Source organism: Oryx dammah, unplaced genomic scaffold, assembly GCF_014754425.2.
Source record: "Oryx dammah isolate SB20612 unplaced genomic scaffold, SCBI_Odam_1.1 HiC_scaffold_13, whole genome shotgun sequence".
Classification (NCBI taxonomy): domain Eukaryota; kingdom Metazoa; phylum Chordata; class Mammalia; order Artiodactyla; family Bovidae; genus Oryx; species Oryx dammah.
The window spans coordinates 51,135,023-51,155,839 of record NW_024070197.1 but is presented as its reverse complement, the minus strand read 5'-3'; the positions used below and the strand labels follow the sequence as shown (position 1 = coordinate 51,155,839).

The following is a 20,817-nucleotide window of genomic DNA, read 5'->3' as shown; positions in this document are numbered from 1 at the left end:
TCAGACTCAAATAGCTGTAGAAGAATGTCTTCAGATGAATTGTAATCAGCATTTAGTCAACAAACATTGATGCGTCTGTCCTTGCTTGGACGTTCCGGGTTCTTGGCAAGCATGGGTGAGCAGAACAAAGATCCCCTGTGTTTGTGGAGGAAATGGAGTGACTATCATCAGTATCTAGGGGGTGGCAGTTGGGAGGGTTCTGGGGTCAAGTGGGCTGATTGAGGGGAGGATCATTTAGATCATGTTGGAGCCGAGACGTGAGAGGAGGGAAGGAGGCGGCTGGGCGGCGCGATAGGGGTGACAAGCTGCCGTTTGGGTAAAGCTCTCAGGACCCTTGGCTTCGTCTCAGCCTCGGGACCCAGAAGGCCATGTATGAGATCTGGGTGGACAGTTGGAGCATGGGCATCCAGGATGCCTGTGGGAACCCTCACCTCTAGCTTGTAGCTTGTCTCCCTCTGGTGTGAGGGGATCAGGGCAAAAAAGTTAAAGTTAAATGAATGGAAAGCTGTCGTCACCCATGACAGGCACGCCCGAGGTGGCTCTTGCCCTTAAGGCTTTCTGTTCCCGCCACGCCTTGACCACAGCTGGGCGGGAGGCCACGCCTCACTTTCCTCCTGTCGGATGTGTTCTGCAGGTCACCTCTTCTATAAGTTTGGAATCACGGAATCCGACTGGTATCGAATCAAACAGAGTATCGACTCCAAGTGTCGGACAGCCTGGCGGCGAAAACAGCGAGGCCAGAGCCTGGCCGTCAAGAGCTTCTCCAGGAGGACGCCATCCTCGTCCTCGTATGGAGCCTCAGGTTTGTGGGCAGCCAGGCGGGTGGTCCGGGGCCATCAGAGGCAGCATGCGCCATGCATGCTCATGCCCTGGGAGAGGCTCCGGTGCGAGTGCCAAGGAGTGGAGCGTCCTGGGCTCGGCAGCGTCACAAGGGTCTCGGCCAGGACCTCTGGTGGGTTAGCCTGTGGCCGGCTCTCTGGCCACCCTTCGGGATGGTGTTGAGATCCCCCATCTGGACAGCAGTCTTGGAACTCCGTGTTTCCAGCTAGCACCTGTATGAGGCCCTGAGCCAGCCTGGACCGGGTCCGAGCCAGGGTGGGGGAGGCTGGGCTGGGTCCTAAAGCTCCCTTTGCCCCTCAGGCTTGGTCTCCAGCAGGGGCTGGTGATGACATGCTTCATCTTTACTCTTGCTCACTTATTTAAATGTTTTTCTTCCAGTTAGTAGTGTTTCTTTCAGCTGAATGACAGTAATTTGGTTTAATGGCACTTTTGTGTCTTCGGTTCATTTGTTCTCTGTTTATAAACACGGTAGTATTCCTCCTGAGAGGCTGTGGGTTTGAGCAGCTTGATGTGGCTGTTCGCCTTGTGTCCTCTTGTGGGTGGCGAATAGGCTCTTCAGTGCCGATGCTGGGCAGGCTCCGGTTCTCAGGACATGTCCTTTGGGATGGACTCTGGCCGGCCCTGGGAAGGTCTGCAGAGTCCAGTAGCACCTTCCGTGGCTGGGGTGACCGGAGCTTTCTCAGGGGCAGGGGACCCCCGTCATCCTACTGAGTCAGCTGTCCTCTGGGTCTCGGAGGCGGACTTCTTGGTGCTACAGGGCGTGCTGCCACCTCCATCCATCCATCTCTCCATGCTGTGCCTCTGAGGTGGGCTCAGGCTGCTCTCGGGAGGTTGGTCTCCTGGGAGTCAGAGGGGGCCCTTTCCTCAGGCACTGGAGCTCTTAGAGCTTTGAGAGAAACACAGAACAGCACGTTCTTCTTTTGTCAGTTTCTGTAACTTCCTGTTGACTTGGTGTTTCTCTGTCTTAACTTACTGCCTACTTGGCTCAAACTTGATACGCACAGGGTGGTTGGTTGAAGGGCCTCTGGGATTTTGTACTGATCTTCCTGCGTACTTGAGGCCTGACACAGCGAAGCTGGTACCTAAGGCTCTTCTGGTGACAGACATAATCCAGGAACATGTCATTCAGCCAGGATTCCATAAATTTGGGCTTCGTAGTAATTCCAGCTGGGGTTGTCTTGTTTACTTCTGAATTATCAGCACACAGAGAGGAACTGACAAGTAAATGCTGTCGGTGAGCATCTGAGCCAAGGCTACTCTATTTAAAGCTGGATTAGTACTGCCAGTTTGAGCACAAACCACATCACTAGTTTCAAGGGACTTTTAAATTATCAATTTATTAAAACATCTGTATTTCACACTCCTGCCTGGCCACACTGTGAGTTTTTATACGTGCTTGAGTTTAAGGGGCCACCCTTTATTGTGTAAACACCCCCAGCGCTTTCCCTGCAGCTCTCATTGGGGAGCATCTGTGTAGGGCCCAGAACGTGAGGGTTGCAGGGAACCAGCTCCCGACCTTGTGTCTCTCCGGATGTGGAGGAGCGCCAGCCAGTGGGGGCAAGGCCTATGAGAGGCTGCCCTTTCTGTGTCTCTCTGCTGGGAGCAGTGGGGGGAGGTCTTCCCTCAGCAGGAAACCTTGTCTCTGGTCACTTGCCGTAGCTCTTGGATTGTTCTTGGATCACAAGCAAGTAACCGAGGCCCATTTTTGCACTGGATTTTGATATCAATATAGATGATAAAACATGGATTTAAATGGGTTCTCAGAAGCTGCTCAGTAACTGAGGTTTCTGATGTGTTGCGTGTGTTAACATTTTAATGCTGTTATATTGTAAGTTTTTAAAAGGTAGTCAGTGGAGTCGATACCATGTCAGGTTGATATGCACCATTCAGCTATCAAAAGTGCATGAAAAGTCTGTTCTTCGAGAATCAGATGTTTTATATCTTTTGTGTCCTTCCATTCATGTCTGTATTCCACTTCTCAAGGAGTTTCACTCTGTCTTTAGAAGTTTTTTGAGTAATCCATTCTTAGAAAGTGAAAGTTGCTCAGTCATGTCCAACTCTTTGCAACCCCATGGACTATCCAGTCCATGGAATTCTCCAGGCCAGAATATTTGAGTGGGTAGCCTTTCCCTTCTCCAGGGGATCTTCCCAACCCAGGAATCAAACCAGGGTCTCCCACATTACAGACAGATTCTTTACCAACTGAGTATCAGGGAAGCCCTAATCCATTCTTTACAACAAAAATATGTATGTACATTGATAATTAAAATTTTTCCTGAGTCCTAATGTTGTAAGTATATAAGAAAATTCTCCTGGTAGAGATAGCATTGTGATTAAAAGTGATACACATGAAAACAAGCATCTCATTTTGGGTTAAACATGGAAAGTGCACTATTATTGGGCTTCCCTGGTGGCTCAGCAGTAAAGAATCTGCCTGCAGTACAGGAGACCTGGGTTCGATCCCTGGGCCAGGAAGATCCCCTGGAGGAGGAAATGGCAAGCCACTCTAGTATTCTTGCCTGGAGAATCTCATGGACAGAGGAGCTTGGCAGGCTATAGTACATGGCATTGCAAAGAGTTGGACACAACTGAGCAACTAAACAACAACAAAACTTTTATTGAGAAGTTTACCCTTAATTGAGCTGGTGGGGCTTTTCCCCCAAATAATCCATGGACCAATCCTACTTTGGGCTGGTCTGAAACAGCCTTTAGTGTCTACTTTCTTCCTGTTTTTCATTTTTGTTGCTTCATCTGAGCAGCTTCACTTATACCCAGTGGGTGGCTGGGAACCGTCCCTGTTCAGGGGTGGTCGGGTCTTCATCTCAGTTCACAGGTCAGAAATCTCTGCCATGTGAACAGCTGCTGCTCGTGACACTGCACATCCAGGAGCTGCCAACTCCAGGATGGAGGGCTCCCCCTTCCTCCCTGTGGGGGCAGGGGAAGGCAGAGGTGGGCTCAGCCTGGGCTGATCTCTTAGGCCCGTGTGTACCTCCCTGCAGAGACCATGATGAGCACGCCGCCGCCCGCCAGTGAGCTGCAGCAGCCGCCCCCACAGGCCCTGCACTACGCCCTGGCCAACGCCCAGCAGGTCCAGATCCACCAGATCGGGGAGGACGGGCAGGTCCAAGTAGTACGTACTTCTCGCCAGTCTACCCTCATGGGCAGGAGGGGAGGGGAGGGTTGGGGGCATGACCAGCTTTCCCTGCGGTTCTGGACCCCCCTGACAGCTTGGGAGAGGGGTCCAGTGCCAAATCAAAGCAGAAGCAGTCAGGGTAGGCCTCCTACAGCTCACAGATACCCACCCCTTGTGGTCCCTGCAACTCTGCACTTATGCCCGTCTTCCTGGGGGCACCATGATGTGTTCTAGGTATTTCCTCAGCTCAGAAGCATGAGCACCCTGTACTGAGGGCCAGCGGAGGAAGCTGGAGGCCTTAGCGTGTAGCTTCTTTGGATTGGGTGACAAGTGCCCCTCGGCGTGGTGCCCAGCTCACCCAGCCCGTCTGGCCCTGCCTCGTGCGCTGCTGGCCCAGGTGGACATCCCTCCCAACCCTTCGTGGGTCCTGTAGCCAAGGAGAGCGAGCAGGAACTCTCTGGGGATCTTGGGGGTGCTCCGTCACCCAGCCTTCTAGCTGGCGGGCTCATGGCAGGGCAGCGTCCTGGACACCTGGTTAGATGCCGTGCTCCACACACCATCCGGAGAGGGAGAGCTTCCTGAGAGCACGGGGGCACTTGTGAGGGTCATGTCTTCTTCCAGGGGAGACAGAGCAGCTACAGACAGTGGTTCTTTGTATAGCTGACAGTCCCAGAGGCAGTGACTCTTAGCTTGTTAGTGAGGAAGCTCTCTGAAAGAATTCCAGAGTAGATAACTGTGATGCAGGGTTTATATAGACGTGGTAACATGAACGCCACAGAGAAATCTTCAGTGGTTTATTTTCAGGCCCATTTTGATTAAGGTAGAATTTTAAATAAGATAATGGATATTCGTTTCATTGAGCAAAGTTAAGATTTACAGTAATTACTTGTCTGCCTGTACCTGCAAACGTTTTAGTTGGAGTCTTTGATTCTTTGGAACTATATTTATTAATGTTTACTTCAGTTGTTTACATAGTCTTTGATTTAAAGAGTTGACTGACCTGTTCTCTGTGTGGATACATGAACAACAGCCACTCACCTTTCTAGTCATGCTGCTGTGTGGCCTTGTGCACCTCCAGGTTACTAGCCTGAAAGTCCACAGTTTCTGGTCCCTCCCAGTTGATAGTACAATTAAAACAAAACAAAAAAAACACACCAAAAACTTCAGTTTTCTGGAAAATTTTGGTTTCTCCTCTTTTTTGTGTGTCCTTCACATTCTTAAATTTGCTCGTTTAGTGATATTTAAAGATTCAGCAGAGTTTTCCTAGGCCTCATTGCCCCTTTAAGAATGACTGCAAAATGTTAGTGTTATGGTCTTAAAGTGGAACTCTGGGAGGCGGGTCAGTAGCTCACACAGTGCTTTGTGACCCTGGCGGCTCCAGCCTCCACTGTCTTGTCCCGAGCTGTGAGGGTGAGTCAGGGGCGAGCGTCTCCTGTCTGCCCTGATGCTTCCTGTGTCTTCTCTTCTGCGGATCCCACAGGGCCACCTACACATCGCCCAGGTGCCTCAGGGGGAGCAGGTGCAGATCACGCAGGACAGTGAGGTGAGTCCGCCAGCCCGCCCGGGGCCCACAGGCCCCCTGCACTCCGACCCCTGCAGTGCGCACGACCACTGGGCTGCCCTGGGCAACATGGGCGTCTGGCAGCGACCCCCTGATGCACGCTTCTGGGGCACAGACCTGAGGCCTGCCTGCCCTCCAGGCCTTCCTGCCCTGGCCGCTCTGGTGGCCGTCAGGGTTTGTTTCTGGACACTGTATGGAGGCTTTTGCTCCTGGTGAGCTGCCCCCTGGACCGCTGTCTCGCCTGAGATACAGACCTTCCTGCACTCCAGCCCAGGAGTGGGAGGAGCATAAGAGGGTGGACACAGACTGCGGCCTCACTGTCCTCCCCACCAGTCTCAGCTTCCTCTGCTCAGGGGGCTGGTGCCCGCCTTGAGGGGGTGGGAGTCCCATGAGAGAGTACATGTAGGCCTGTGAGCCGCCTAGCAGCTTTCTCTGGCCTCTCCCCACTGGTGTCCTCCTTACTGCTACCCATAGTAAGGATGGAGGTGGGGACTTCTGGGTGCACACCTGCCCTCTGTGTGCATGGCGGCTGCCACGGGCCGCCTGGCTTGGGAAGGTCAGCTTGACTCCCACCTTCTTCCCAAAGGCAAGGCTGAAGGGCTGGGGCTGGGGGCTGTCCACTCTGGCCAGTGTGGTTCCCAGCACCTTGTCCATGACCCTGGACCCACACCCTGACGTTTGTGCCCAGTGTGGGTGGAGCTGAGGGATGGGCTTGCTTCCTGCTTCAGGGCTATTACCCCCCAACCTCTGGGTCCCAGGTCCCGGGAGAGTCCTGTGGGCCTGCTGGCTCAACATTCTTAAGGGGGCATCTGTTATCTCACATAGAGCAGCAGGTTGTGGGGGCCGGGGTTGGGGAGCAGGCTGCAGGCTAAGTGGGGGCACGCCCAGGCGTCTGGGGGCATCGCTTCACTGGGCACGGGTGAGGGGCCATGCCCACAGAGGGCCGGGCATCCACCAGCTCACCTGCCTCGCCTCTTCCCTCGATGGAGGGTCTTGAAGGAAATCTGCAAGGGTGGGAAAAGGAGGAAGCAACATGCATTGCTTTTATACTGTCTGCTAAAACTTCACTAGAGTACTTCCGAATTGCAGTATTTATTATCAATTTTACTCACTTTTCCTCCAGTTTCCTTAACTGAATCCTTCGTCCATAGAACCTAGTGTTTTTTGCTTCCATTAGGAATTGGGTGCACTGAATTAGAAGCAATTGCTGATAGTATAATGATTACTTTGTAATAAGTTACAGCATGCAGTTAGTCTTCTTATCACATTAAAACCTTACCTTGTTCATTTAAAAATTAGGTAATTATTTTGTCAAAATGAGGATATCCGTAGAGAGATGTTTAGCAGAGCCTACCAGACTTAAAGCAACTGTTTTTTTTAAACCAGTGAAAATGGATTTCATCTGATGAGGTCCTGGCGTGCGTGTGGTCTGGTTAGTTGCATAGGTTAGCCCCATAGGTTTCCTGGCTGCAGTGATGCCACGTGATGTCAGGTGTCTCGCGGGGGGTGGAGGGGGGTGTATGGGACCTCTCTGGGCTACTTTAAATTCTTCCTGTGAGTCTAAGATTGGTTCCAAGTAAAAAGTTAGAAGAAAATAACATTTTCATTTGGAGTCAGGGTTGGGGGTTAGGTACAATGTTTTTTAATTGGTTTGCTTTGTTTTTGTAAGAAAAAATAGTATTTGTAAATGTAGCTTAAATATTTTGAGGTTTTTATGGCTATGGAGGATTGTGTTTTTATAGAATGGATGTTAACAGTCCTGCTGATTCTCACAAACGGCCTGGGGACATTCCTGCCTCTGTCTCTTGAGTCTTGAAGCATTGTCGTTGATTGCCTTTTTTTTTCATCTGTTTTGCAGGGCAATCTGCAGATACACCATGTGGGACAGGATGGGCAGGTAAGTGCTCACTTGTGGTGGGTCCCCACTCGTGTTGCTGCAGGCAGGGAGGGGCTTGTGGACGGTGGGGCCCTGGGCTGCTGTGCAGTCTCTGTCTGCAATATAAGGCAGGTTTTGTTCCCGTTTATTTCTGTCAAACTCTAACTGCTGCCATTTTCTTCTGGTCCTGAGAAAAAGACACACAAACCCTCACTGAGCTCACCTGATGTGAACTATGCAGAGCTGTGGAGTCCGCAGGCCATCTAGAGGCCCTGGGGCCTGCTCTGTCTAGGGCTCCTCCTGGGGCTGGAGCTGGGCTGTCCCCCCAACCCCTTGGTCCTCATGCAGGCTCCCCGCGTGGCCTGGGGCCTCACAGCATGGTGGCCAGGCCCCCAGGGGATGTGGGCAGCTTTTGAGAGCTGGGACGCAGACACGCAGGCCCCGAGGTGACCACTCTCCGGAGGGCAGTGTGGGCTGTCCGTGTCCTGCTCTTAATCAGGAGGACGAGCTGTGAGGTAGTCGGCAGGGAGGCATGCAGCATCTCTCGGCACCCATACTGGGCCCCGTGCAGCTTGACCGTGAGCTGCTGAAGGGCAGGGCTGTTTCCTTCCTATAGAGGCAGGGTCCTGCCTGAGCACCAGGAGAGGCCTGGCAGATTCCCATGGAGATGGTTGCTGGGTGATTCACGCACCATAAGCCCTGAAAGTGAGCTTCCTGCTCAGGCAGGTGGGTTGGTGGTTATCCTGTCAGCCCTAGTGTCAACCTCAGCCCACCCACCCGAGTGGCATAAAATCCACATTGAGAAACTTGACACGACTATTAACTGTGTGCTTTGTTGTTGGGGCAACTTGGCTGATGGTGAAGTTGGGTGTGTTTTTTATTATTAGAGTGTATTATTAAGAGTTTCTTGAACTGCTGTTGTTCAGTCGCTCAGTTGTGTCCAGCTCTTTGCGACCCCATGGACTGCAGCACGCCAGGTTTCTCTGTCCTGCACCATCTCCGGGAGCTTGCTCAAACTCACATCCGTTGAGTTGGTGATGCCATCCAACCATCTCATCTTCTGTCATCCCCTTCTTTTCCTGTCTTCATTCTTTGCCAGCATCAGGGTCTTTTCTAATGAGTTGGCTCTTTGCATCAAGTGGCCAAAGTGTTGGAGCTTCAGCTTTAGCATCAGTCCTTCCAGTGAATATTCAGGATTGATTTCCTTTAGGGTTGACTGTTTAATCTCCTTGCTGTCCACGGGACTCGCAAGTGTTTTCTCTAGCACCACTGTTCAAAAGCATCAGTTCTTTGGTGCTCAGCCTTCTTTATGGTCCAGCTCTCACATCCATACATGACTACTGGAAAAACCATAGCTTTGACTAGACAGACCTTTGTTGGCAAAGTAATGTCTCTGCTTTTCAATACGTTGTCTAGGTTTCTTATAGCTTTCCTTCCAAGGAGCAAGTGTCTTTTAATTTCATGGCTGCAGTCACCATCTGCAGTGATTTTGGAGCCCAAGAAAATAAAGTCTCTCACTGTTTCCATTGTTTCCCCATCTATTTGCCATGAAGTGATGGGACTGGATGCCATGATCTTAGTTTTTTGAATGTTGAGTTTTAAGCCAGCTTTTTCACTCTCCTCTCACCTTCATCAAGAGGCTCTTTAGTTCCTCTTTGCTTTAATCTTAAGATGTTCTTTTCTGAATTAAAAAATTGAGACTTAAAAAAATCTAGAGTTATACAGTTTCTGGGGTATGTTTTGCATTCTGTTCATCTTGGTTTGGGGGGAGTTTTAAGAAAACAAAGCAAAGACCCCAGCATTTATTCATGTGACTAAAGGTTGTGCTCCTGAGCACACTGTTGGGAAGAGGCGCCTCTGCTTGCAGGGCTCATCAGCGCCCTGGGACCGTGTGCTCCTGGGAGGGCGCTGGCGCCTTTGTCGTGTCTGTCTGTCCCCCTGTTGACTGTGGGTGTGTGAGGAAGGCGAGAGCAGGTCCGTAGGCTGTTTCCCGCCTGTGGCTCCGTGCATTCAGCAGGCGCCTGGGCATGGAGCCGGGGTATGTGTGGGTCAGGCGATTATAACCTAGTGGGATGTCTCTACTCTGTCATCAGGCAGCATCATATCTGTTGGAATATTTGAATCGGGCCCGATTTTGTCTATATTTTGGAGATTTTTGCCACATGAGAAATCTTTAAAGACTGCAGTGTTAGTCATGCTTTTTATATTGGGAACAATGAAATGGTTTGATACTGTTTCAACTAGATGCGTATTTTGGTAGAAGATTTTTATTTTTTTTTACAGTTGTGGTTAACGTAATCTAAAATGTGTATGAAAAAGGTTTATGTGTGTCTGCAGGCTGAATGACATCAGGACACTTGGAAACCTGGGAGATGGGTATGTTCTGGTAAGCCCATCTCTGTAGTGATGAATATGCCAGACACACACAAACATGTATACACATACATACACACGGTTCACATGGCTTACAGAAAATCAGGCCGCATGGTGATGTGTCCACGTTCCTCTTGTCTTGCATCTGTGAGATGTTTCCTCAGGATCTAGATAAACAGCTCTGGCTTTCTTGAGACTCTAAAGCCTCTCTCGACACCTTTGGCTTTTGTGTGCGTCCTTATACTTTGCTTAAAATTGAATTTCAGTAACTTTCAGAATTTTTTCCGTAAAACGAGGCCTTATAAACCCAGCTGGGAAAAAGATTAGAAGAGGTGGGAAGTATCCCAACATTTTATGTGTAGATCTTTTTTGGAGTGGATGAGAAGAAGGGCTGTGTGTGCGGGTTGGGGGGGTGAGGGGGTGGTATGGTGTGTGTGCAGGGTCCTTTATCTGTGGCATTGGAGCAGTCTCTGCCATCCCTGGGGCTCCAGTCCACTGTTAATGGTCTGCGATACCTTGCCACCAGCACACACTGTCACTTCACTTCTAAGAAAAATGTTTCCTTCAAGAAAATACATTCCTGCCAAAAGGCAGACACACATCTTGGAGAACCTAGGTAGCTTGGGGTTAATCCCTCTTGGAAAAGCCTTCTCTACCAGAAACGGTGGAAAATATAGTTTAATCTATAAAAGGTCAGATGCAGAGAAAGTTTGGTGTTGACTGCTTCCCAGAAATATCCTGGAGAAGTCACAGAAGCAGCCCTGCGTCTTTTGTCTCGCTGAGTGTGGCGCTGTGGGCCGTCACCCTGCCTGAGGCAGCTAGCCCTGTAGGCCCTGGTCTCCTGGTTCCAGTTCCATTCCTCAGGAATCCTGGTCCCCAAGGAGGCTTGGGGCTGTGGGAGGGTAAAGTGTCTCCTGGGCCTGTGGGCAGCAGGGAAGGCAGCTTCAGGCTGAGGGTAACTAGTTAGTGCCGCTGGCACATCAGTCTAGGCCTGTCACCTGTCCCTGGAGTTGTACCGAACAAGATGGTTTCAGGTTGGCCAAGGCCAGGGGGAAGTTGACTGAGATTTGGGCTAGAAATGTATGGTAATGATTTTAAGAGGAAGTTGCGTGTTGTAGTTACTTGCGTACATGCTTCCGGTATTGTAGGTTGTTGGAATCACATTGTCTTTGGAGGCTCATGTTGGTTGAGGCCAAGTAGCTTCACAGTAAAACCACCAAGGCTCTTCCTGTTGTTGGATGGTCACCCACGGCCCTGAACCCCTTTGGTCAAGTCTCACCCCAAAGGCTTTGACTCCAGCCAGTCAAGGGAGGAGAGACAGGCCTTCAAACTGGAGAATCGTTTCTGACCCATTTTATCATTTTCAAATATATGTTTGAAATGTTCAATTAAATAGCTTTGATTCCACTAGATCGAAACTTCATTTATTCATTTCTGTTCTTCACCCACCCGCTGTGGTGTGACTTTTCAGCACTCAGTGATTCCTTGTTGGTGAGTGAGTGTAGTAGCATTAGTTAACTGTGAGATACCTGTTGGTTGAAGGCATTTTGCTGCACTTTTGTTTCTAAGCCATTTAAAAACGTATCATATGTCCATTGATTATTTTAGACATGAGTTATTACCTGGAAACATACAGAGGAGAGCTTACCTGAAACTCACAGCTCAGTAGGCTGGAAAATGGTGACTTCTGAGTCATTCCAAATTTGTTTTCAGTGCGGCCCAAGTTATAAAGCTTTTTCTACACAGGAAGGCTTGGTGATTTCTCTGGAGTCTTCTGAATCTCTTCTGTCCCTGCCTGTTTTCTGAGAGGGGCCTGTGGGCAATTTGGAGCTGTACCAGTGCTGGGCCAGCGTCCTGGTGTTTGGGTGATGGCACAGAGCAGCTAAGGATCCTTCCCCAAGAATTTTGCTTCAGACGCTGTCAGGGAGCTGCTGTCCTCCAGGACGAAGCGAGGTACCCCTCCTGCTCCACAGGCTGACTCTGTCAGTTTCTGGTTTGGCAGAGGGTGGGTGGAAGCCGAGCCCTCTGATGGAGCTGCCCCACGAAGTGCTGGCTGTCTCTCCAGATGGTTCACTTCTCTACAGTCAAGGGGACGGGAGATGGGAGGTGCCATGGGGATGTGTCCCTCCTGTCTGCCTGGCCCCAGCTTTTCCCCCAGCAGACTCCAGGCACCGTGACCGTCCACAAGGTAGACACTGGAGGACGGTTCTCCATCCTCTTAGCGCCGGTCTCTGGACTTGGGGGCTGCAGTCTCAAGGCGGGTGGCTGCCCCGCGTGCAGCATCGAGGTTAGACAGTGGACTTGGGCACGTGGGGTCTGGAGTTGGCACTGGGTTGCCCTATGCCAGGGGAAACAGGACCACCCGAGGACCTGTGGAGTGAGAGCCGAGTTCTCACAGGGCCGGGACATGAGGGTGCCCTCGAGCCACGTGGCAGCAGAGTCACTGCAGTAAAGTGGCCTTCCAAGCACAGTGTCACTGCCCACTTTTTCCCTCACTTTGTGAGTGAACCTCGGAGTTCTCTTGAGGTTAACTTCACTGTGGATGTGAGGAATCACGCCCCTAGAAATCAGGGTGCAGTGTGATCAGGGTGCCTGGGCATGAGACTAAAGCCGCTGCTCTGATGGGGCTGGAGTCTGAGGTTGGTGGGCAGGATCTCAGTCTGGGCCCTGGGGAAGTCATGTTCAGAATCTGGCAGAGCCTCCACAGCAGAGGTCGACTTCTGGTCCAGAAGGTTCCGAGGAATCAGGATGGCTTCTCCTTCTGCATTTCCTCTAGTCAGGTACTGAGATGAACATCCTGCCCCCGAGTAAAGTGAAATTGGTGTGACGTGCCACTGGGTTGGAGAGTGTCTGGCACACCTGGCAGGTATTGTGTGTGAGAGATGAGGGAGGGAGGGAGGGGTGGAAGGACCCTTGAACTGACAGGTGCCTGAGCATGGTAGGCATTCAGGGTAGAAAACTGATCTAGAATTATTTTGACATGTAGACAGACAGTCACTGATGTCAAGAGTGCAAGCTGATGTTTCACGTTGACCCCCATAGTGAACCGAGCAGACGGTTCACTGAGCGGCCCTGCAGCGAGTGTCAGTGCTGCCTCCCGTCCACCCCTGAGCTGGCCCAGGTGCTGTCAGCCGTGTCCCCATAATGTTCCCATGTGACCTGTGCTTGCATGGACACACACACACCTGTGCTGACCAGCGAAGGCCCGCCCAGACTCTGAGGGTGGCTGTCTTGTGGTGAGTGGTTCGGTTCGGAGCAGACGTGGACTCTGGAGCAGACACCTCTGACAGATGCTTGACCTGTGGAGGGTGGCAGGAACCTCCTAGCTGCACAGGCCGTCTAGACGCAGCTCCAAGAGGCTGGGGGGCCACCCAGGGACAGTGGCACAGCAGTCGGAGTTTGGCTGAAACAGAAAGGAAAGCGGGGGCTCCTTACAAGTCAGCGTTAAGGACGTGACTGCTGGGTGGGTCTTACATTTGGGGCAACGCTGCACTGGCGTCTGAGTTGAGCTCCCCAGAGCTAGAGGGTAACCCCAGGTAGATGAGGACAGATGGGCAGGTGTTTGGCCAGGAGAGAAGCCAAAGAGGTAGAGAGAAGGGCTCAAACCCCTTTCTTCACGGAGGCTGGTGGAGAGAGAATACCCTTTAGAGGGAGAGTTCTCTAGAGTCACCTGGTGTGGTGAGGTTCCCACTGTCTGGTCTGTGTTCTCCTGCTTGACTCTTCCTAATGCGCCCGCCCTCCTGACTGGCTCTGGCCTAGTGGTGTGCCCGGCGGCCTTGAGGGGTTGCCCAGTGCCTTCAAAGCCTCTTGTGTTTGCTTGTTTTCTCTGGCTTGTGGTCCTGGGCCTGTGAGTTAGCCTGAGTCCCCACTTTCTCCCGGGCCGAGGGGTGCTCGGGGTAACAAACAAGGACACCTGTGCCCTGTGTCCAGGCTGCAGCTCTTGAACTGCGGCTCCAGGATCCCTACGGGCCCTGCTCCCCTGCAAGCCCACTGGCCTGGTGGTCTCAGCGGCGTGCAGGGCCTGTCTGGTCACAGCAAGCTGTATGATGGCCACGATCGTATGCATGTTATCCTGACGCCAGCAGCAGGGCGGCGTCTGTGCTCTGTGTGCAGACAGACACGTCGCTGGTAGTCGGCTGTACTCTCATGTGAGCCTGCTATTTCCAGTGGCACCCCTGCCTCAACGCAGCCCCCTGTTCCTTGTGCAGGACGTGGGAAGGCCTGGGGCGTTTGTCTCCTGCCACCCATCTGGGTTGGGCGGCTGTAGCTGGGTACCGTTGGGGAGGTGCAGATGTGTGCACCACGGGGCTGAAGGCTGGGAGCCCGACATCAGGGTGCTGGCAAGGGCCATCTTGCTGGTTATGTCCCCACGTGGTTCCTTGATGTGTCTCACCTCCTCCTGGGGAGCATTGAGCCCTCACGGGCCCCGTCCCATGGCCTCATCTAACCCGTCTCCACATGCTGGCATGGTGGATCGTTGGGCTTCTGGGGTCGAAGGACTCCAGAGCACCCATCTGCCTCAGGAGGGATGTGGGACGTGGGACAGTGCTGCTTGGAGGCAGAACGGGGTGCAGGCTGCTTTGGCCCAGAGGCTTGCTTGACTGTGTGTGCCACATCAGATGTCAGACGTGGCCTCTGGTGGGCTGGCTCCTCCTGGGACCCGGGGGCAGGTGGCGGTGGGGGGCATTTAGCAGACTCCTGGGGGGTTGGGCAATCTTCTGGCAGGGTGGGGCAGGGTAGCGCCATAGCCAGGGTGGAGCTGGACCCAGTGGCCATCGCTCAGTGGGTATTTGCTGAGTGCTCCCTGCTGACTTAAACTCGGTAAGAAGACTGCACCACGTCTTTGAGAGGTTCTTTTTTGTCCCATCACAGTAAACCCAACAGTAATTTTTGTGGTTCTGTGCAGTGAGTTTTCCAAACTAAAGAAGGAAATGCTAGGAGCCGAGTATACAGTTGTGGGGCAGGGGAGCGAGGGAGGCCTGAGCTCTGCTTCCTGGGCGTCCGCATCCTCGGTGGGCGTTCTAGCCGTGAGGGTGACAGCGGGCACCCTCTCCCTTCCCCAGGGAAAGGGTGGATCACTTACATGTGTAATTAAAGCCTGTCTTTGTTTTCCTGCTCCATCTCGCCCACTCCCTACCCATCCCACCTGCCCCTTCTAGAAGCCTGAGGCCTGGCGCCCATGGGGAGGTGGTGGCCATGGACTTGACTCTGGCTGAGTTTTTCCACCCTCTTCCCCCTCGACCCCCCACTTGACCAGACGGTCTTCAATCTCATGGTTAAGAATTGTTCCCAGGGACGCCGCCTCTGAAGTGGTGGGCTGGATACCACGTGTCTGCAGACTTGTGTTTTTGCTTTCTTGTGTTTTTCTAGGCTTTGTTTTCCTGCCCCCAGACTGTGTTTGCAGCTCAGGCTCCAATGCTGCAAGGAGCCATGGAGCAGAGGGCACAGGCTGCTTGTCCTGCCGCCTGCCCTGCGGTGCCGAGACTGGGTCCCCGGGGCATCTCCCATTGCCCGGGCTCTAAATCTGGTTTCTGCTGCTGGCCTGTCAGCTATGGAAGCGTCCACTTGCCAGCTGGCTGTAGTATCTTTCCTAAAGCGTTGGGTCTATGGTCTGGAGCCCCGACTCCTCCTATAAGGAATCTCCAGGCTGGGCCCCGCGCTGTGGGCCCCAGGAACATGCAGGAAGTACTGTTTGCTCAGTTCTCTTCGGTTCTGTCTGTGTCTACTGGGGTTCCTTGGAGGTTGTGCTAGTGTCTGACCATCCTGGGCAGGAACTCAAAGTAGGATCCGAGGTAGGGGCTTCGTGTTCTCATCCTCAGGTTTAGAGGCTTAGGAATCGTTATTTATTTTTGGCATTTGCTGTATGAACATATGAAATAGATTTTGTGCCGCTGGGTCTCCTGGCCAGTTGTCAGTTTGGGGCATCTTCCTCTTGCCTCCTCGTCTTTCTGTCATGGGAGAATCTGCTCTTTGAATTAACATCCAGATTTGGAGAAGTCCACTGGTTGAGTTGATTGCATTACCTTAACCAGAGGGTTTCAAGCAGAAATGCAGACACTGGTCGGCGACCTTGGCTCCTCCAGGCAGCCTCAGGTGTGGGGTCTGAGCCTATTTCTGGCCACACATCTAAGCTGAAAGCCTGTCTTCTGAGTGCTTGAGGGTTTTATGGTTGGTTTGTGTTTTTGGGTTGGGTGTGTGTGTGTCTGGGTGGGTTCTTGGTTGGGTTCAGAATTTTGTTTCTAAATATTACTGAAAAGTCCTTGGGTTCCTTGCATTTATTTTAGGTTTTGCACCAGTTTCGCATTATCTTAGTTGGGTATTAAACAGTTTCAGAATTGGCAGAATATAGAGGAGAACCAGATGTGTGCACTCCAGAAAAGCAGCGCTGGTAGATCCGGGGATCCCTCGGTCGGCTGCTCCACATCCAAGCCCCATGCCATTTGTCTTTGGTCTGAAAGTAACGGGCTGTGCTCCAGAAACAGGCAGGAAGCTTGCAACCGAGGCCCCGCACCCGAGTCCACAGAGACGCATCTCCGCGGCCCCAGGGCTCCCACTCCAGTCCTGAGAGCCTGGCGTGCTGCTCCTGGCTGCTGTCTCGGGAGTTCGCTGCTGTGCAGTTAGATGTTCCTGAGGGCCCAGCCCCCACCCCGCTCCACCCTCGCTGTGGGGAGACATGGGAGCCGGGCCAGGTGTGCTGGGCCCTCGCCATCCGGCAGGACCTCTGACTGTGGGCTGGTCCCCTGCCAGAGCGAGGCCCCTGGCTGGTGTCCAGTGGGCTCACAGCCTTGGGTGCTGCGGGGACCCTGCTGCTTTGAGCTAAAGACTTGACGTCAGCAGGCGTCCTCATCACCCATTAGGATCCAGGTCAGCACGTCCCGTCCCCGCTGGACCAAGTTTCGGGAGGCTGCATGGCCCAGCCCGCGGTGTCTGTGCAGTTGGCCTATGAAGCACTTTGTTCTGTTTATCCTCCCAGGAGAAGCACCCTGCTCCCGGTGCTGTGACTGTTGGTGGGGTGTCCACCCCTGGCCCTCCCTCCGGAGAGGCCGGGGCTGCAGAACTCCCTGAGGCCCTTTGGGTTGTCTTTTGTGGGATTGTGTGGGTCCCATGCTGGGCTGGTGCGCTTCCTGGCAGAGCTGTGGTATCCTAGCTCCCGGTCGGCGGTGGGGGGGTGCTCCTGCCAGAGCCTAAGGGCCAGTGGGGGCGGGAGCATCGCAGAGCCAGCTTCCTGACCACTCCCCACAGCCTGCTCCTGTCCCAGACCTGTCCAGCTTTGAGAAAACATGTTCTTAAGTCAGGGGCAGGTGGCACAGCTGGGCTCGCCCCTCTTTACCTGCAGGGGTGTGTGTCACGTGACCCCTAGAGCATGCCCAAAACAGCAGATAGTACCTAACCCATGCTGCGTTCTTCCTGTGCGTGCACACGTGTGTGACGTCTAATCTGTAAATCAGGTGCAGTGAGATAACCTCATGTGGCCAGCATTGCTGCTCTGGGGCTTCAGGACCCTCATGAAGTAGGGGAAGCCTGTGACCCCTCGACAGTTGAGACACCGCTGAGTGCTCACGAGGCGGGGGGTGGAGGCACAAGGTCAAAGGTCAGGATGGTGCAGGGTGTCCTCTCGCGGCTCAAAACAGCAAACGTTTAGGACACATTTAGGTCACGTTTATTTCTGGAATTTCCCCTTTAATATTTCTGGACTGCGGTTGATCGCGGGTAACTGAAACCTGGGATGAGAAGGCGGCTTGGTGGGTGGAGCAGCCCTGGAGGCTGGGACACCGGGCGTTTCCTGGTAGAGCGTCGGAGGCCAGCCTGGTCGTTGCCTTTGCTCCAGGCTCGCTCGTCTTAGGCGAGAAGCAGGTCTTCATTCTCAAGGGAGTCAGAGCCGCTATTCCGGAGGAGACGCTTGTCTCCATCGCTGGCCTCGCCCCTCAACCTGGGTAACAGACCCCTCCCTGAACTGTTTGGGGGTGGGGGATGGTGCCGAGAGTGGCTTTCTTGGAAGAGTCTGGAGGGCCCACAAGGTAAGGGTTCAGCTCATTCCTGAGTTGCTTATCAAGACCAAACCAGCGTGGGAATGTTTCAAGGGCATGGTATCTGGAATGAATTCCCAGTTGAGAACATTTTACTATTTTTATTTTTATTTACCCTCTAGGCTGGTAATGGGCCTGCCTTCCTTATTATAAATGTTGCATGTTTAGATCCTAGGGTTTCTGACTTTGCAATTCTTAAGATTTAATCAGCTTTGCAGCTCGTGTGAAAAGTCACTTTATTGGCAGTGCCAAGAGGAAGAGCTCTCTGTTAGAGTACCACAGATGCCTTCTGTTTGTAGGGGTGGCAGCTTGTCACCAGGACCAGAGTGCCATGATTTCATAAGTTTCATTAAAAGATAGTTTTGACTGGACTTTAAATTCATATATTAAGGGGCCTTTCACCAGGACAACAACAGCTAAACCAGGACAATGACGTAGCACCTAACGCGTGTGGTTGAGCCCAGGACCCGCAGGGGGCAAGGTCAGGGCAGGAGACGTACAGGGGCGGCAGCCGGGGGACCGGCTCGCAGGGCATCCCTGCACAGTGCGAGTGCCAGCTGAGCGACACCAGCGCGGTACGTCTGCACTGCCTGACTCACGCCTACTCGGCAGCTTGTCGGTCCCCCACACCTCAGGCAGGTTGCTGTGGGATTTGAGGCCTGGTGATCGCATGCTGTTCTGCCCCAGCTCCTGCCAGGGTGACTCCAGGCTGGGGGTCTAGAAGTCTCCAGGTTGCCAGGATGCAGCTGCACGTTTGAATCACTGTTGTTCAGTCGTTGAGTCCTGTCCTCTGTGCTGACGTGCGTCTTCTCTGTGTCTCAAGGTGCTCCAGGGGGCCCAGCTGATAGCAGTGGCTTCTTCGGACCCGGCTGCCACAGGGGTGGACGGCTCGCCGCTCCAGGGCAGCGACATCCAGGTCCAGTATGTCCAGCTGGCGCCGGTGACCGACCACACCGCTGCGGCCCAGGTGGGTCCTCCCTTCGGGAAGTGCACAGGGCCCGGGGCTCCTGCAGGTGTGGACACGTTTGGGCCTTTCTACCTCGGACCTTCTTCCGTGAGGAAGGTAAGTGACCGTGAGAGGTGCCCGTGTGGACCTAGGTGCTCACTTGGGATTCTGTCTCTCGTAAGTGCCTGGAAGTGTGAAGGTGAGAAGTCGGTTCCTGGCCCAGGGACCAGCTTGAAACCAGTTCTTGAGATACTCTCAGGCACATGTTTACCTACGAGTTTAGAGACCAAATCAAGTACACCTGAGGCCTTGCTGTTCCTCGGGTCGGGGCAGGGCCAGCCCAGGGTCCGAGGTCCTGCAGGCCCGCGTGTGGGTTTGTAACCCCCAGTGATGGTGCTTGGTCAGGAGACCATCATGACCTCCCCTGGGTCTGGGGGAGCCAGATCTGGACTCCCGTGTGGTGCCCAAGCCCGTAGGACAGGCAGAATCATCGGGGTCTGTCAGGGCGTGGTCAGGCTCAGACTGCTAGGGCGGGAGTGACACGGATATGCTCTCCCGAGCATCCTCAAACCCAGCCCCTCTGGAGGAGCCCTGTGCTGAGCCCTCAGACGGGCGGGCAGACACCCCCACTCCCACCACCCTCACTGTTGGGAAACGCTATTGTGTCCATGGGATGTTTGCACTGAGAAAGCACAGCCTTGAGCCACAGTCGGAGGAGCAGCACCAGCCCCACTGGGGACTCTGCCTCCCCTGCGTGGCCCTGGGCGCCAGCCAGCTAAAATTCCTGCCGGGGGAGCCCGCCTGCACTACCTTTGACCGATGGCTTAGGGAGTCCGATAAACTGCCAAACCGTCTCTGGGGGCCCCATTCTTGGTGGCTGAGACGCATGGTCAGTGACTTACTCTAAGATTGTATTTTTCCCTTTGACTTATCGTAAACCTGTGAATATGCTGACGACTTGGAGGGTGCCCCCAGTGAGAAGCAGGGTGGGAATGGAACCCAGTGCTGGTGGTGGGGGGCGCTGAGGCACTTGTGGGAGGGGTGAGTGGGTGGGCCAGTGGGGGTAAAGCGGAGGCCCTGCAGAGCGACCTCGGCGTCCCCGGATCTGTCAGTGCCTGGGCCACCAGCCCAGGTGTGTGTTCTACTCTGTGCCTGAAAACCACGCATGTCTGTGACCAGGCGTGGCCTGGGCCCTTTGATGGAAAGCCCTCTCCCCTCTTGCAGGCGGCTGACGCCCTGCAGCCCACCCTGCAGCCTGAGATGCAGCTGGAGCACGGGGCCATCCAGATCCAGTGAGGCTGCTGACCCGCCCAGACCCAAGCCACGCCGCCGCTGCGTGCTGACCCCTGCACGCTGGCCCCCGCCACCTACACCGTTCACACGCGCCCGCCCCTCGGCTTCGCACGGGAGGGGCCTGCCCGCGTGCTGCTGAAGTACATCTGAGCGCCCGTCCGCGGGGAGAGTGCCCTGGGAATCGAAGACAATGGTAGCCCCTGCCGCCCCTGCCCGGAGACCCTGTTTCTTTTGATCTCCTGGAACATCCAGGGAAGGAGCGGGAAGCACAGTGCGGTTGCGTCAAGTGCACGCTGGAAATCAAGAACTGCGATATTTTTCTCTGTTCAAACAGCTTTTTTTAATTTGCTATGGTGTTTATAACAAAAAAGAAAATCGAAAAAAAAAAATGGAGTAGCAGAAATCTTTTGCTGTGTGATCTGTTCAGTGTAACAAGGATAGACGTCCATAGGAGACGACTGATGATTCTGACGGAGACGTTGCTCACCTACTTTTTTAGGGGGATGGATGCGCTCAGCGCTATAATTGTGTATTTCTAATGGAATACATGAAATAAATGTATTTATGACCACGGCAGCTGTCGCAGTCTTTCCGCCTGGGAGCTGCCTCCTCCCCAGCACCGCCCCCATACACCGGCGGCACACACCCCCCTCAGCAACGCCCCCCAGCACTGGTGGCACCCCCCCGCCCCCCAGTACCGCCCCAACACACTGCCCCCCGCTGCCCCCCAGCACCACCCCCCACACACCAGCACCCCCCCACACACAC

The 20,817-nt window shown here is 53.6% G+C and overlaps 1 protein-coding gene across 7 annotated transcripts in view; it reads left to right on the top strand.

Annotated features, from left to right (window-relative positions):
• Window positions 1-20,625, top strand: part of LOC120872965 (BTG3 associated nuclear protein) — a 68,942-nt gene extending 48,317 nt beyond the window's left edge. For 2 of the 7 annotated variants that reach the window (XM_040253714.1, XM_040253718.1), the window contains 6 exons: window positions 635-802; window positions 3,840-3,970; window positions 5,454-5,516; window positions 7,393-7,431; window positions 18,634-18,873; window positions 19,981-20,625. In XM_040253714.1, coding sequence (XP_040109648.1) covers window positions 635-802; window positions 3,840-3,970; window positions 5,454-5,516; window positions 7,393-7,431; window positions 18,634-18,873; window positions 19,981-20,052 — 713 coding nt within the window. In that variant the 3' untranslated portion in view covers window positions 20,053-20,625. Of the gene's footprint in view, window positions 1-634; window positions 803-3,839; window positions 3,971-5,444; window positions 5,517-7,392; window positions 7,432-18,633; window positions 18,874-19,980 lie in introns of all 7 variants that reach the window. The other 5 variants (XM_040253713.1, XM_040253717.1, XM_040253716.1 and 2 more) reach the window with 3 other exon arrangements.
• The last annotated feature ends 192 nt before the right edge of the window (window positions 20,626-20,817 follow it).